We start from the raw sequence: 17519 nt of genomic DNA on the forward strand, positions 1-17519 counted from the left end.
AAGCGTCCTAATCACCTTTTGGAAGCTACAAGTCAAAGCGAATTTTGTTTTTCGCTAATTTAAGCGCTAAAAAAGCGTGTCTGCGTTTTTCCATATTCAATTGCAGTAAAAAGTTACAGAACATTTTCGAAATAGGATTTAAAAAATGTGAAGTGATCGTACAAAAATCGCTCTCGGAGAAAAAGTATTTCGAAATAAACAATTCGCAGACACCTTTTTGCTTTTTATATGTTAATCTAGCTACTGTCCAAATTTGAGAGCAAACAAAAAAATTCCTTTTGAGTTGTAACTCTTTAAAGTGTCTGCTTCAGACGAAAAAAAATATTCGAGAAAACAGCGCTAAGAAAAATATCTCGTTTCGCAAACAAACTCCGCCCAGAAACGCATTCAACTGGGTTCTCAGATCACTGAGCCAATCAGCGCTTGGAAAATTTACTACCATTAACTGGTGGTGAAATTTACGCGTGAATCCACAGGCAGCCCAAGCTCTGTCTATGAACCACACAAGCAACACAACACGGCATCGAATTATAAGAGTTTATATGGGATTTTCTACAAGATATCCATGGAGGTAGTACCCCCGCGAGTCTTGGTTTGCTAACATGACGAGGCTACCAAGCCGATTTCAACGGTCGTTATGTCGCGGATCAAACGACACGGAGCCCTTCCATAGTTTTATCGTTTCACTGGGGACACGAAGAGCCGCCTGGCGTCGCTCGCAGGGCTGCAATTGTGTGGCTAGAGGATTGAAATGAAAGATCAACCTTTGCCCTTGAACTCTGCGGTGGATTTGTGGCCGTGGCCACATTTTAGCCTGGGATTTTTTACTTCGTTCGGCAGGCTGTTCCGACTGAGGTGTTTCGCCTTGTCCTCTCTTTATAAAGGGAAAATCGGAATTCAGAAAAGTCGCTTAAATCAAGTTCAATCGGTAAAATAACCACACCAGGAGCAAACAACACATGTATGGAACAAGGTAAGCCATTTTTATTGAGAATTTTCACTTTTAACTACCTCCAAGGATATCTTGTAGAAAATCCCGTATAAACCCTTATAATTCGATGCCATATTGTGTTGCTTGTGTGGTTCATAGAGAGCGCTTGGACTGTCTGTGGTGAATCTTCGAAAAAACCTTGCGTTTCGCAATGCACTCAAGGCCGAGAGATAATTTTTCTGCAGCTGGGTTTTTCTTGAAGCTGGTTTGGCAAAATGGGGAAGACGAAAAAGGATACGAACGCTAGGGTAGCTGGGCGACGAGAACAAACTAAAGAAAGCGCGGCAGAGCAAATGTGCATGGATAATATTCCAATGGATCTCAATGAGTTGGACGATTCATCGGTATCGAACTCAACAAAAGAGTCACTGTAAACATCGCTGTTATCGCTGTCGAGTTCCCAAATTTTACACGACCTTTCTCTTCTCTTGACTCGATCTTTTTGCCCGCTTGATACGTCCGTAGCTTCATCCGCGAGGCCAACTTTCGCTTCTTCACTCATTGATGTATTTTCATTCATTCTTCGCTTTTTCGAACTGGTCAACGGAGTTTTCCGTGGTCCATGTTTACTTATAACTTAATAGAATTATATCTAATACGAAAAATGCTTGGATTAACAATGCTGATTAACTGAGTAGCCAGCCAATTCGTGGTATCCATATCGGTAATATTCCCGCGAAAGTAGTCTTGGTTGATTGCATACACGTTATAGGGCTGTCAATCAAGAGGGAACTTTTACTTCCGGCCATAACGTAAAGCCTCCATTTCTCCGCCAATATTAGGTTTTTCGAGTTGTTTCGTCGGCCATTGCTCCTGGCGTAGCGTTGTTGTTGTGTAATTGCAGTTGTTTTACCTGTTTTGTAAAAATTTTGAAGAGCTTTCCCTCGCAAATTAGTTGTAATTGTTCAAGATAAGTTATTTCTATCTCAAAATCGCTCTGTGAGTTTCCTCGGCGATACAGGAGTTGTTTGCTCACGCAAGCCAACATATCTAGACTCGGCTTATGTTTAGTGCGGATTGCACTGAAACTAATCCGCTTTCGCAAGCCCACATTCATTGGCTTGAAACACCACAAGCCAGCTACAGGGTTGTCAAAATAAGCCGGCGACCGGCGCATTCTCGAAACCTGCGCCGCCTACACCGAATGCTAGTAGGTTAGTCCTGAGCATGATATTGCAGAAATAGAATGGAAATAAAATTGTTCAGTAATTAATTTGTTTGAACCCAAATTGGATCGGAGGGAATAAAAGTGAAGTATTTGTTGAAAAAGTACGTGACACGAATCGAAACCGATTTACTTAACCGTAAAATGTGCTACACCTCAGTGCATCATTTTCGGAAGCGAACACAGAAAAAAGTATCTTAGAAAAGTCTGGTTAAAGATGAGTTTTCGTTCGGTTCAATTGATTATAGGCATTGTTCTATTTGTTTTATGGCCTTCCGTCCACGCTAATCCATCACGAAAACGCAGCTTTTCGAAAACTCTCTCGAACCGGAGGAATTTAAAAACGCCAGCCTTGCATTTTAGTGTGGACGTAAAACATTTTGATAATGAAGCTTTTCGAAAGCGATGACGTTGCGATTATCACGCCCGAGTTTTCCTCCAACACAAATCTAAAATGACATGTGATTGTTGTGCTTTCAAATTTCCCCAACGTAGTGTGGACGGAAAACATTGGATGCCCTTTCAGCGTGAAAACGCTGTTTTCAAATTTCTCCGGCGTACATAGTGTAGACGGGGCCTCACTATCAAGTGCGATTAAGTATTCATGAATTATTTATAGACATTGTTCTAGTTGTGTTATTAGAGAACTTAAACCGGGTCTAAACACTCAGTCTGACTCTATACGTGCAAAACGTTTCACGTGGAACAATGCGCTCCCATTTTTTGATACCTACAATTACATTCACAAATACTCCATCGTATGTTTTTCCACATTGGTCTACAATTATTTTGATAATTACTTCATCGCAGACATATGAGCTTGAAAATGCTGTCACGACGACGGCGAAACGTTTTTCACTAGTGGTTTTGTTTTTTTTTTTGTGTTAAAATGTTTCTCCAAATTTTTTTCTTCTCTAATTGTAATATTAAACAAGGAATTTGACTATATGTTATCAATACTATCCAGCCGCCATGTTGGATGACAAGATTTGTTCGGCTACTTTGTTTGCTTCATCCAACATGGCCGCCAGACCTTTGTCATTTAACTCTCTCGAGATTGGTTGTAAACCATGAATATTTTTAATATGACATTGTCTGATGCCGTACACTTCCGAAAATAACGACCCCCCGAAAGTAGCGACTCCCCAAAAGAAATGTCAAGAAATTGTGGCGAGCACATCCCACCACCTCCCCCCCCCCTCCTCGAAAATAGTGGCACCCAGGTCCAATTGTTTACGGCATCTGACTAGCTTTCAAGCTGACCATTGACAAGGTATAGACTAGAAGAGCTCATCCATGTAGCAGCAACAAAGATTTAAACTGGAACGACAAATTTTATCTCATGTTTCAAGAACTTTTTTTTTTACGAATTTCCATAAAAAGAGATCACTCCTATTAACTTTTTACAACGTTTTTTGCTCTCCAAAAGCAACGCCACCCCCCCCCCCCCCGAAAAGTAACGAGCCCCAAAATCTGCTTATTCCGAAAGTAAGGTAAAAAAGTTAAAAAGTAAATTAACGTTTTCGACACTAGGTCATCTTCAGGCGAATATTATGGACAAAATGATATAAAAGTATATCAAAAACCTAAATGTATAATTATAAGAACTAAGATAACCATCATAACTAAAACTACAATATACAATTAAAAAGCTCTCTTCCTAATAGTATTTATACACTTGAAGAGATTATCTTTCCTTGACTCGGGTTGAAGGGAGTACTAGATTGTAGCGACGGTGTACGAGGAAGAGTTCTTCATCCAGTTGAGATATAAACCAAAGTTAGTTAGTCAAGATTGGTAAAGATTGAGATCGAGATACATAGTGAATGAGCAGCGAACTGAAAAGACTGCAATAATGCCTATTAGGTCTGCTCAAATAGTTCCATTCATGAGGAAGGCAAAGAAATGTTGTTCACTGCTGATCTCGTTAGTGTTTATGTTAAAGTTTTTCACCAAAACTTCCCCACTTAGACCATTAGAAAAGGAATATGAATATATGCTATTGCAAAACTTACCTTTATTGTTTTTAACGCAAAACCTTACCTGCATCCAGCCGCCACATTGAATGACATTATAACAAAAGATCTCTAATTTCTTTTATATGTCTCATCCAACATGGCCGTCAGGCCTTTGTCATTTGAATCTCTCGGGATTAGTACGTTGTAAACCATGAATATTTTTTAAAATCCGTTGCCTGATATGTGGAGCATAAAATAACCAGCCAAAAGAAACAGTTAACAAGTAAACACAACACAGGAGAAGTAATAACCTCAAGGGATAGTTAGTTAGCATTGGTAAAGATTAAGACCGGGATAGGGCCGAGAACAGCGAACTGAAAAGAATGCGAGAATGCTTATTGCGTCTGCTCAAATAGTTTGTGATTGTGTTATGCCTGAGTAACTTTAATCTACTTGTTAGTATTCCGCACGTTTTGAATTCTAGGTTCTGCAACAATTACCGGTTTCATGTGGATAGGTTCGTCATCAAGAGATGTTTTTGGCATTGTTCTTCAGGTTGTTACTCCATTTCACATGTGGAGCAGCTGAAATTCAAGATGGCCAAGCTCCACTGATGATTGTGTCCTTGGATGGAATGGATTGGCGAGTGTTGAAGAGTCAGTTTGCTGTTACTGCTAATTTGGACTTCATCGCACAAACGGGAGTTAAAGCCGAATACATAAAGAACATTGTACCTTCCAACACATGGCCAAATCATCACACTTTTCTGTCTGGTCTCTACTCGGAAAGTCACGGGATTGTGTCGAACATATTCTGGGATCCAGTGTTCGAAGAGAAATTTATATTCGGCTACGACTGTTCAAACATTGATCCCAAGTTCTACAACCAAGCGGAGCCAATATGGCTGACATTACAAAAGCAAGGCGGACGCAGTGGTTCATATTTTTGGCCTGCAACTACCAGCTACTCTGTAAAACCGACCTTCTACGAAAAAGAACTCTGTCTTGTCAACTGTAGTGCAATAAACCCCAAAGAGCTTCCAATGTATAGAAATAGAACTTTACCAGGTTTTCCACCCTACGTCCATTGCGCGTTTGACCTGAGACGCAATTTTTCAGTTCGAGTCGATAAGGTGGTGGAATGGCTTCGTTGTGACCAACCACCGCATTTTATTTCTCTCTACTTTGGAGCGATAGACACTACGGGTCACTTGCATGGGCCGTTCTCGCAAGAATACAAGAGTATGGTGGAAAATGTTGATGTGAATGCTGTGGGGTTCTTACTAAAGCGATTAAATGAAACTGATTTTCTGCGCAAAGTCAACTTGATAATAGTAAGTGATCATGGAATGGATAACACGTCAGCAAGTCGCCAGATATACTTGGAAGATTTCATTGATTCTTCGACTTACACGTTGACTGAGAAAGGTCCTTTAGTTCATATGTGGCCTCATCCTGGAATGATGGAGGAAATCTACCAAAACCTAACAAGAAATCAAATACCACATGTCCGTCGAGTGTTCAGGAAAGAAGACATTCCCGTTGAGTATCACTGGAAAAATAACCGACGAATTCCACCGATCTTTATTGATCCTGAAGTTGGCTGGGTCATAAGAAGCTCCAGAAGTGATCCACCGCCAGGATTAGGAGAACACGGCTGGCCTCCAGATCAATCAAAGAGCTACTCGATTTTTTACGCTCGTGGGCCAGCTTTTCGAGAGGGTGCAGTTGTGAGGCCATTCAACACAGTTGATCTTTACCCTTTGATGTGTAAGCTTCTTGGAATAGATCCTCGCCCAAACAACGGCTCCCTTGAAAATGTCAAAGCTGTCCTGAAAGAAGATATTCCACCACCTCGGGGTGCTGGATACAAGCAAAACAGGGCATGCTTGAAATTTGTCCTGACAATCCTTTTTGTTGCTTTTGGACTTTTCAGTGGCTGAACTTTTTAAGCTATAAACTCTCATTTTAATTACCATTTTTTTTTAATTATGTCAATTTTTTAAGGAGTTTAAACGTCATTAAGTTTAAGAGGATATAAGCAGATATTTGAAAATTGTTGGAAACAAGGAAGTCAAGACATTTTAAGATTGACATTCAAAAATGTTTTGGATACACTGATATCCATCACCATCTTAAAAGTGAAAGTGAAATTTGTTTTTTTTTAACACTCGTAAATGTTCTGAAAGATTCTAATTCTTTCTGTTATACGAGGGAAATCGTGCGTGAATTACTCAATCTTTTAATGATAACTTTGCCTTACTCCTATTTACACTTTATAGCGGAGCCCCATACTCATATAGGAAAGAAAAGGAAACCCATGGGTTGATTTGCTCATGGTTATTATGGCTAGCGGTATTGCTCGCGGGCGCGTACGCACGACGACGACGACGACGACGACGGAGTCGCGCAACATGGCGGCCATACTCTAAATAATAGGTTGACAGAGACATGCAGCCTTGGTTTACCGTGTACTTCTTTGATATTGGACATCCATGTTACGATCAATTGACACCTGTCAAAATAAGGTATCCGCTGACCAGTATCACGTGGCCATATCGCGGGCTCAAGTTTACAGCTCATCGTGGTCACGTGTTTTGAAGTTGACCGCTGACCAAGTGCTGGTTTTTGATTGGATCGCGGGCTCATGTCAGGTTACCTTGTTGAAAACAGGGCAAGATTGTTCGGAAGCCGGTTAACGCTTACTCAGCATTAAAAGTTAACCGAATTATAACATTTTCTTCTATACAAATAATTTTTGCTGCTTTGTTTTGAGTATATAGCGATTATTAAAACTCAAAACAGAAGGCCAAACAATATACAGAAAACCTCAACGCAAAGTTGCAAAACTCAAATCAAAATTCTACCTTTTCCTGGGTTAGCTTAATTTGGCTCTGAACAACCCGGCCCAGAAGCTACGCTTTTAGGCTGGCCTAAATCTATATATTATCTTTTGTTTGACAGGAAGAATGAAATCCATGCATGTATAAGCTGTGCTGTTAAAGTCGCTATTGATTTTTCGATCGAATCGTACCTTATTGGTCTATATCGACGGTATATTAGCCGAAGTTGGTCGAGCCCAAGCAGTTCGCCTTTGACGAGATGCAATCTAGCCAAAATACCCTTGACGAGAACAAACGAGGTTACTATTTTTACACGAGTTAACCATCCGCGTTTTTATGTAAAATGGCAGACCTGTTTAGGATATATTTAGATAACGATATTTAGGTACACTTAACCGTTTATTATTTAAAACGTTTTAATCATTTGACTTGACTTGACTTGACTTGACTTCTTGATTTTTATGCAGGATCCCGGGGGTTGGGGGGCTGGGGATGGGGGAGTAATGGACCAGAATTCTTCTACTCCATGCCACTAGGTCACGTGCATTCACTGGTGCCTCGCTTCACCACGTAAAACCCACGCTGCTCTTTCTTTCTCTGCAGTTCTGCAGCAAGTCCCTCTTGGTTCATCATGTCTTTCCTTTCCCTCCGGAGCCAAGGTTAATGGTGTCTTAGGATGTTGGTTGGCATTCATTCCCTTCATTGAACATTTTCACAGGCCAGTAGATCTACTTAATCATACGCCATGTTTCACACCCATATAGTAGAACAGCTGTAACGTTTGACTTAAAGTTCTTCAGCTTAGAGTTCAGTATCAGTTGGTTACTCTTCCATACCTTTCTAAGCTTACTGAATGCTGATCTGCCTTTTCCTAGTCGGCTTCTGATGTCTTCTTCTGAACCTCTTTTCTGGGTCACTGCATGTTGCTCCTAGGTGAACAAATTTCAATACCTCTTCCAGTTCTTTCCATTAATTTGAACTTTTTCACTTACAGCGCAGTTCCACCTCGTCCTCATGGTTTTTGCTGTATTGATTGTGAGGCATTGATTGACATTGATTTTATAATTTGATAATGTATCTATACTGAGGCTTTAATTAGTTTACTTTGTTACAAAAATTTACAAGGTTCATTATGACTTTCCGTCATTCTCTACGCAAACCAGTTCGCAACAGCAAGGGCTACATGTGCAGAGATTAGCAACCTTTTTTTCGTTTGAGAAAACAGGCATGAATTAATTGGTTTTGATGATTTCAAAGTACTGCCGCTGTCAGTTTCATGTTCCTTGCTGTTATATGCTGATAATTTAATATGCTCAATTCTCAGTAAAGGGACTAAGTTACGAATTTCTGTTCTTACGTTTTTCAGGCCATATATCGGCCAAGTATGTCAGCTCTAAACTGTTATCAGTAGAGGCCCTGCTTTTTAACAACAGACTGTTTTCTTTTGAGCAATGTTTTGAAAAAGCAATTCGACAAAACTTATCTGTGTGCGCTCCATTTTAGCGCGTGTGTGTATTCCAAAATTTGGCCCGCTCAGGACCAATCAGAATTCTTCTCTTTATCTTGGATCAGTTTGGCATATAATAATAATGCATACCTCGAGTTGCACTTAACGTTAAAAGTGGTCCAATTAATAGCCGATATTGATTTTTCCTTTCACCTCAAAGTAAATGACTATTGTCCAGCGACATTACTTTTTACCCTGTTAATGCCAAGTTTTCAACGAGTTGAAGCGTTTGGTGAAAAAATGTTCCCGCTCAGCCAGTCGGTCCATCGGTCGTATTTGTAAATTCTATTGATTATTTCACAAGACGTGAGCTTATGTTTTCTTCGCTCTCCGGCAAATATTTCCCTTTAAGAAAACAACATTTCTGAAGGCAACTATCATCACAGAGATCATTGACAGAAACGCCAATGTTTGTATTGGTCTGATCGTGTGAGTGTGAGTGCAATTATGGTTTACATCACGAGTGATGTTTGAAAGTTCTCTCAAAATCGCACGAGCCTTATGGCGAGTGCAATTTGAAAACATTTTCAAATATCACGAGTTGTGTAAATCCTTAATCGCTTGAGCGTTCATACGATTACTCATTTATTATGTGACTGAGAAAATTACCAACGCGAGCGTTAATTTGCTGCAGTGCAAATAAAAAATTAACAATAAATTGGCCGGCTCTCAGCCAGTCACAATGGATTAAATTTCCTAGTTATATAATAAAAGAGGACATTTTGAGCTCCAAGTCTAACTGTTAAATAAACAACTAATGAACAACGATTGAAGCCAGAGCAACGGAAGATCAACAGATTTATAAAAAAAACAGCAGTTTATTCAACACAAAGCTGTAATCTTAAATGCCTCACAGGGTAACTTGCTAATATAAGAAACGGCTACATGCAGCTTAATATCGATATTTAAATATTCCATAAAAAGGTCAGATTGTGATACTGCAATCAGTGGAATGATTATATAACGTTCTGAATCTTGAAAAAGTCGGGCTGTAAGACTTAAAACCGCGTAAAACTAACGGCCTGGAAAAAAAGTATTAAAACAAATGGCAACTAATAATTCAATAATTAAACAAAAAAGTGGTGACCGATCTGTTCGGATGAGGTCGACTTTAATTCCGATTTTCTCCTAAGGACAGAGACACCTGGTCGATCGAGTAAAAAACACACACGACAAAATTGAGCCAATCAGAAGCCGTGTATGCCGTCCTGATATTCTGCGATATCAAGTCATGTAAACCTTATATGGCTGAGTCTGAATATAGAGTTAATACTTAACCGTACCTCTTTGGGTACGCTAAGGCTTATTTGGTCTTGCCGTGGGTATTTTCGCCCGACTGCATCGGTAAAAATACGAAAAAGACCCGACCAAACTCGCCTGATCTACCGGCGAATATACCGTGAAAAAGGGACAATCGGGTATAAAAATCGACCAATCATTATACATGGCGAGTGCTATTTTTTCGTTCAACCAAACGGCGGAATGAAGTTTCTAGAAAGGAATTCAAACAGCACAATGCAAAATGGTCGTAAGAAGGTCTCAATTGAGTTACCCAGGACTTGCTCCGTATAACTGAAATTAGAACATTTCAGAACAATTATTAATGTTAAAAACTAACCCAAAATTAGCTTTTACTTTGTAACTGAAATAAGATGAATGTTGTACATCAAATGCATTTTTGAATTTAAATTCAGAAATGTCTTCATCCTTTTTACTAATGTTCAAATTTCAGTTCAAAAACCTCTAAAAATAAACATCGTTCAACCTCAGCGAGGAAACTTGTTTTTTTTCGTAGTTTTCGTTTTCGATTTCTGTTCAATCATTATCGAAAAGTTCAAAACCAATAAGGATTATTAAGACAAAGTTCAAGCATGCGCTGTTTTGCTTGTACCCAGCACCCCGAGGTGGTGGAATATCTTCTTTCAGGACAGCTTTGACATTTTCAATAGAGCCGTTGTTTGGGCGAGGATCTATTCCAAGAAGCTTGCACATCAAAGGGTAAAGATCAACTGTGTTGAATGGCCTCACAACTGCACCCTCGCGAAAAGCCGGCCCACGAGCATAAAAAATCGCGTAGCTCTTTGATTCATTAGGAGGCCAGCCGTGTTCTCCTAGTCGTGGCGGTGGATCACTTCTGGAGCTTCTTATGACCCAGCCAACTTCAGGATCAATAAAGATCGGTGGAATTCGTCGGTTATTTTTCCAGTGATACTCAGCGGGAATGTCTTCTTTCCTGAACACTCGGCGGACGTGTGGTATTTGATTTCTTGTAAGGTTTTGGTAGATTTCCTCCATCATTCCAGGATGAGGCCACATATGAACTAAAGGACCTTTCTCAGTCAACGTGTAAGTCGAAGGGTCAATGAAATCTTCCAAGTATATCTGACGACTTGCTGACGTATTATCCATTCCATGATCACTTACTATTATCAAGTTGACCTTGCGCAGAAAATTAGTTTCATTTAATCGCTTCAGTAAGAACCCCACAGCATTCACATCAACATTTTCCACCATACTCTTGTATTCTTGCGAGAACGGCCCATGCAAGTGACCCGCAGTGTCTACCGCTCCAAAGTAGAGAGAAATAAAATGCGGTGGTTGGTCAGAACGAAGCCATTCCACCACCTTATCGACTCGAACTGAAAAATTGCGTCTCAGGTCAAACGCGCAATGGACGTAAGGTGGAAAACCTGGTAAAGTTCTATTTCTATACTTTGGAAGCTCTTTGGGGTTTATTGCACTACAATTGACAAGACAGAGTTCTTTTTCGTAGAAGGTCGGTTTCACAGAGTAGCTGGTAGTTGCAGACCAAAAATATGAACCACTGCGTCCGCCTTGCTTTTGTAATGTCAGCCATATTGGCTCCGCTTGGTTGTAGAACTTGGGATCAATGTTTGAACAGTCGTAGCCGAATATAAATTTCTCTTCGAACACTGGATCCCAGAATATGTTCGACACAACCCCGTGGCTCTCCGAGTAGAGACCAGTCAGAAAAGTGTGATGATTTGGCCATGTGTTGGAAGGTACAATGTTCTTTATGTATTCGGCTTTAACTCCCGTTTGGGCGATGAAGTCCAAATTAGCAATAACAGCAAACTGACTCTTCAACACTCGCCAATCCATTCCATCCAAGGACACAATCATCAGTGGAGCTTGGCCATCTTGAATTTCAGCTGCTCCACATGTGAAATGGAGTAACAACTTGAAGAACAATACCAAAAACATCTCTTGATGACGAACCTATCCACATGAAACGGGTAACTGATCAGTGTGGAACCTTGAGAAACGTGCCTAGTATATATATATATTAGTAAACATAAAACTGATAAAAGGATTAGAGCGTAGAAGACGTCAAAGGCATTCTTCCATTCTTTTTAGTTCGCCCTTCTTTCGCTTTCCTGATTTCAATCTTTTCCAATCCTAACTTGGTACTCCTCTGGTAACTTGTTAACAACTACTTTTTGCTGCTTTGTTATGCTGGACATATCGTGTCATGTATATTTAAAATATTTGCTACGTTACCTAAGCTTGGAGGTCGACCGGATGCACTAAGATTTAAAGTTAACAGTACTTGAGGTTAGGTTGGCAATCATATCGTATATTCGAATTCCTTTTTAATGTCGAGAATCTGATATTCAAGCTCCAATGTCAAGCTACAATAAATGAGTAACTCAACCTGTCAGTAACTGATTAATTGAAGCATGCAAGCATTTTAAAGTATTTGCATATTGGCACTCATAGTAATATATGAGCTTGTTGGATGTTATGGAGAGCAAATTACCAAGGAACGAGTATCAAGAGCCTCTAAGAGCCAAATATTATCTTCTCCGTAATCAGTGAGCTTGATTTTTCCGGATAGAGTTGGATATCAATGTCTTGGTTAATGCTCAGAGTGATGATACAGGTGGCAGCACACAGCCTCTTTTCGGACTGGTTCACACCAACCATCTTTCATAGCCTACGTAAGCGTCGCTTATGTAGCCCATTGTCAGTTTTCTATAGGACTAAAACACAGGTGGAGTGCGTGGTCTGACAAAATAATTTAATCCGCAAAATTACGCAATACGTCGCAGTTTCTAAGGGTTGCTGGTACCACCCACGCACCCCTCCCCGGAGGTTAAGCACTTTTACAATCGTGGATAAAAGTCCTTGGGACAATTATTTAATTTCACGAATTGTGTGTGTTTTACTACTGAAGTTTGAAAAAAAGCGCTGCTTTTCTTTTAAAAATGCGTTACTGTTCCCCCTCCCCACCCCATACAATGTTGAAAATAAGAAGAAATTGTTGGTAGTTGTTTTTAACATTGTATGTGGGGTGGTGGGGTGGGGCACGAGGTTAGGCAGGTGAAGTTGTATTCGCGTCTGACGTGTGCGCAAAAGCGTCAAAAGTGCAAATTTGTCCCAAGACTTTTGTCCTTGACTGTAGTAGGCAGTCGTCGCGTAGGTTGGGAACATTTCCTATGGTGTTGCACTTCTAGTAAGCTTATAATCTAATTTGTTTTTTTTTTCTAGTTTAATAGCTGCGAGTCTAAGCTATTCATCGTCTTGAAGTTGACAAAGGTAAATTATCGTCGTTAGTTAGTGAAGCTGATTTTTCTAGTGTGAACCCATCATCCGAGCTCTGACGAACAGCTAAAGCTCGAAACGTCACCTTCACAAACTTGTATTATTATCAATCTACTAACATTCTATCACGAATGCCGTTCTCTGATTGGCTACGCTACTCATGATCTATTCTATGATAGACAGTGAGTAGCGTGCTGAGTGTGAACTTGGCTAACAAAATGACGGCTGCTTCTTGGTGTTTTCGAAGCGTCTGTGAAGAGGATTTAGATAAAGTTTTGAACGACCAGTAAATTTATGCTAAAAAAAATTAGATGATTCACTTTCGATTTCTATGCCTGATCGATGATTCGGGCTGCGCCCTCGTCGACTATCTTTAATATTGTAACATGGAGGTATATTTACTTTCATCAACTTCCAGTTGATAAATTGTTAAGTGTTTCACTTGCATCCAGCCTTATAGTTTCTTTACGAACTAATATAATACCTTTGTTAGCAGCTGTTAGTGGTCGTAATTACAAAAGACGAATAGTATCTGTGCAGATGACGTCATGAAGTATTGAGGGCCATGGAGGACTGACGTAATCAAAATGGCTACTTACACCATACACTATTTCGTAATGCTTACGTAGAAAAGATCACCAAATGTACGGAATGTACGTACATTGAGAAGCGTCCGCCATTGTTTTCATTTTACGTTATCAGCATACGACTTTGCGTAGAGACGGCGGAAATTTCTGGATGGCAAAAGTGCTAAAGAACTAACTATACTCTTAGTTAAATTTTGAGTTTTTAAATCCCTGCTGGACAAAAGTAATCCATTTATCGTTCGCAAATTCCTTGGTACAGTAAAGTTAATAGTGCTATGATCCTTCAGTACCCAGAACTGATATATTTGAAGCTCGATCAGAAGCTATCAGATTAACAAATTGACGTCAGTTTTTTATATGGCTGTCCTCTTACTGATGATAAATTGCGTCATAACATTGTCAAAGTGGCTGTGGAACCACGAGCCGCAGGCGAGCGGTTCTGCAGTAAACTTTGACAATGTTATGACGAAATTTATCATCAATAAGAGGACAGACGCATAAAAAAACTGACGTCAATTTGTTGTTTACGATAACAAGATCCCAAAATGGTGAAATGCCGGGAACAAACGAGGGGAAAAGACGCCGTAAACTTGCCGTAAACAAAGATAAGTGAATTTTATTCAAATTGACGTGAACATTGTCAAAAGATTTTCTCACTTTTTGATTGGCTGCTTAAAAAAAGTCCATAAAATCTCATTGGTTAAAAAGTTGACAGTTTGACGGCTGAGAGCTGAACTTGAAAGCTTGCATAAATCAAACTTTTATCCGTTTGTACTCTTATTGATGGTAAAAATGAGCCAATCAGCGCGCGAGGAATTAGACAGTTATTGTAAAAAACTGAATCGATTATGCTAATGAGGCAGACTCCCTATGGCTCCACGGCTCATACTAGATATCTATTTTCTTTTGCATTAGAGTAAAATAGTTGTTTTACGGCTTTTCTGTGATTAAATCAAATGTCCACTGCCTGCTTTCAAGAAAGAAAAGACTGAGAAAAGCGGTCAAAATGGTCTGGACAGTTGAGGTCACGCGATCGCACACGCACACTATTGAATACCCATAAAACTTGTGTTGCAAAATAAAAGGCATTGTGGGAAACTGTTGTTCGCTTGATTGCAAATTTTAATTGAACGGATTTAAAGTTCAGATAAGTTCGTCTGTTTCACGCGTCTCGCATTTACCTAAACAAATCATAAGTCCGAGTCGAATAATACGTATAATTTTTGCGTCTTCCAGACGTAAAACATTATCAAGTTTATCTGACAATTTATGCGTCTTATTTTTCGTATTTACCTAGACGAATAATACGTTAGGTCACTTCATTTGAGACGCATTATTTGTCTTCCTTCTGTCGTTTGTTCTATCGAGTCATTCAGTAGTCATGTGACACGTTGCAAGTAAGAGAGAGGACCCTGGAAACGAGGTTGGAACTGTAACCCAGACCCGGCCTGGTACAATAAACCCACATAGAATGCTGGGAGAAGACGGGCGCGGTAATTAGGCATTTGGAATGTCGCTTCGACATTCCATGTGGGCTTATAGGGCCGGTAAACCCTGAGAAAGTGTCGTCTATTGCTTTTATAAGATAACTACGGAAAATGTTTGTCCAAGAGAGAGAAATATTTATTATTTATTTATTTACTTATTTATTTATTTATTTCTCTACGTAGTACTAAAGTTGTGGCTTTAGAAAAACCGAACCGAGTGAATTTTCATTTGAAATTTGCAGTTGTGTATGAACGCATCTATTTCTCTCAACAATTTCGAGATTTTAACGTCAGCAAACCGTGAATCCTGCTTTTAGTTTTGTCAGCAATTTAAGTATCGATTCCTTTCTTAATGTTCCTCCGAAGCTTCCAAAAAACGAGATGTGGCCATTTCATAGGCTACAGGCTGAGCGCAAATGGCTGATAGTGTACGATACCTCGGCCAATCAGATTGCGGCATTTAATTGCATTAGTATACGAGTAGAATTGAACTACATGTAATTAACAATTAGTTTATGAGCTCGAGATTTCTATCACGCATAGAAATCGAGAGCGAGTGTAATTTTTTTTAGTATAAATCTACTAGTCGTTCAAAACTTTATCTAAATTCTCTTCAGAGGCACTTCAAAAACTCAAAGAAGCGGTCGTCAGTTTGTTACCAAGCGCGCACTGCTACGCTACTCACTATTTGGAACAGAAAAGAGAGTGAGTAGCACCCGGGGGGAGGTTAAACCCAGAAAAATTGGGTGGGGGTGTGCGGCCCGCTTCCCAAACCCCTTACCCTATTTATGACCAAAATCTGCGATATTCCCTACCCTATTTATGACCTGGCCAAAACTTTGAAACCCTATTTATGACCTGACCCTTAAATCAAAACCCTGTTTCAGACCTGCGTTATAATTGAAGGGGTGAGTGCAAAACCATGCTAAGTGACGATTTGGGTGAAAAAAAAAAAAATTCGCGTAAGGGCTTGAATTTTTGCATGTGGTCCTCAATGTAATAGAAAAACGCGGCCCTGTATTTTTGTCGCTGGTTTTTGCTTCGTTTTCGAGTTATAACGTATGCAAAAATACTTGGCTTTTCCTAGCCATGTCTTTAGGAGTTTATTTGTTGAATAGCAAACAGGCAGACTGTTTATAGTGTATGAGGTCAAAATCAAATCTCACAGCATATATAGAGCGGAAATCTGGGAACAGATTGTTTACATCGGTTATTGTGACGTGACACAACACGTGAATCGATCGAGCGTCAAACGAAATACATCGAACAAAAAAGAGATGTGCCGCATTAGAGCTCTGTCAACTAATATCTTAAGCATTGTTTTAAAGTACCTTGCATGGCTGCCTTGTGATTGAGAGGCATCATAAAGTCTCGATAAACCCGTAAGTCATCAGCACGTTTTAAAGAATCAAAATGTGTTCTGAAACTTCGAAGGCAGCTGATATACCGTAATCGTGTTATCGGCGTTCGAAGGCAGATCGATCTAGGCAGCAAAGTCCTAGAGTAGTTCTTGCCCAAGAAAAATACCCTCTGGTGAGTCGTGACCCAATTGCCAAGCGTTGCTAGCGTCAAAGTTTGGAAAGCGAGAACTGGTTTTAGACTTCTAAAATTTGTCTTGTATCGACCGCCATGTTTTCCCGCGCACGAGGTGTAAAGACCCTTCCCGGCATGCATTGCGATCACGTTCTGTGGACGTTTCTCGAACTGGTAACTAGACTGTTTAAACATAATAATGGCCAACAAGTAGCGATCGATTGTAACATAGATCTGTGATCCAGGTTGCGTTGATTTTATTTCAAATCGGCATGACCTGTAGTGTTTTGAGCTTCTGGGATCAGCGGACATGCAGATGTATGGAGACCCGTATGTTGCGCAGAAGGGTTAATCTGTTAATCTGTCAGCCCTATTTATAGAGCGTTTTCACGTGAAATCAACATCATTGAGCTTATACGTTGCGTGAAATTACCATTTTGCTGTTTTCTAAGTGAAACTAACATCCTTGCCGTCAAGCGTTAACGTGAAATCAACATTTTAACCTATTTAGACCTGAAATCAACATCATTGAGCTTATGCGCTGCGTGAAATCGACATTTTGATGGTTTCTAAGTGAAACCAACATCCCTTCCGTCACGCGTTAACGTGAAATCAACGTTTTAACCTATTTAGACCTGAAATCAACATCATTGAGCTTATGCGCTGCGTGAAATCGACATTTTGATGGTTTCTAAGTGAAACCAACATCCTTGCCGTCACGCGTTAACGTGAAATCAACATCTAAACCTTTTTTGACCTAAAATCAACATTTTTGAGCTTATACGTTGCGTGAAATTGACATTTTGCTGCTTTCTAGGTGAAATCAAAGTCCTTGCGGTCGCGGCGGGCCGATCCTTTGTTATGATAAACCGAGGCGAGACTT

At 39.9% G+C, this 17519-nt stretch overlaps 2 protein-coding genes across 2 annotated transcripts; one reads left to right on the forward strand and one right to left on the reverse strand.

Annotated features, from left to right (window-relative positions):
- Nucleotides 1-4362: 4362 nt before the first annotated feature.
- On the forward strand, nt 4363-6056 carry LOC145468771 (ectonucleotide pyrophosphatase/phosphodiesterase family member 5-like). The gene is made up of 2 exons (XM_081452462.1): nt 4363-4516; nt 4632-6056. The coding sequence occupies exon 2, from the start codon at nt 4647-4649 to the stop codon at nt 6054-6056; it is 1410 nt and encodes a 469-aa protein (XP_081308588.1). The 5' UTR covers nt 4363-4516; nt 4632-4646.
- Nucleotides 6057-9280: 3224 nt separating this feature from the next.
- On the reverse strand, nt 9281-12714 carry LOC145467688 (ectonucleotide pyrophosphatase/phosphodiesterase family member 5-like). The gene is made up of 2 exons (XM_081451291.1): nt 11814-12714; nt 9281-11703 (listed from the first exon to the last, which is right to left on the reverse strand). Exon 2 carries the CDS (start codon nt 11686-11688, stop codon nt 10279-10281), a length of 1410 nt encoding a protein of 469 aa, XP_081307417.1. The 5' UTR covers nt 11689-11703; nt 11814-12714; the 3' UTR covers nt 9281-10278.
- Between the last annotated feature and the right edge of the window lie 4805 nt (nt 12715-17519).

Source organism: Orbicella franksi, chromosome 14 (assembly GCF_964199315.1).
Source record: "Orbicella franksi chromosome 14, jaOrbFran1.1, whole genome shotgun sequence".
NCBI classification, from domain to species: Eukaryota; Metazoa; Cnidaria; class Anthozoa; order Scleractinia; family Merulinidae; genus Orbicella; species Orbicella franksi.

Coding starts and splice junctions, on each gene's coding strand:
- LOC145468771 (XM_081452462.1), top strand. CDS start 4,647: ATGTTTTTGGCATTGTTCTTCAGGTTGTTACTCCATTTCACATGTGGA.
- LOC145467688 (XM_081451291.1), bottom strand. CDS start 11,688: ATGTTTTTGGTATTGTTCTTCAAGTTGTTACTCCATTTCACATGTGGA.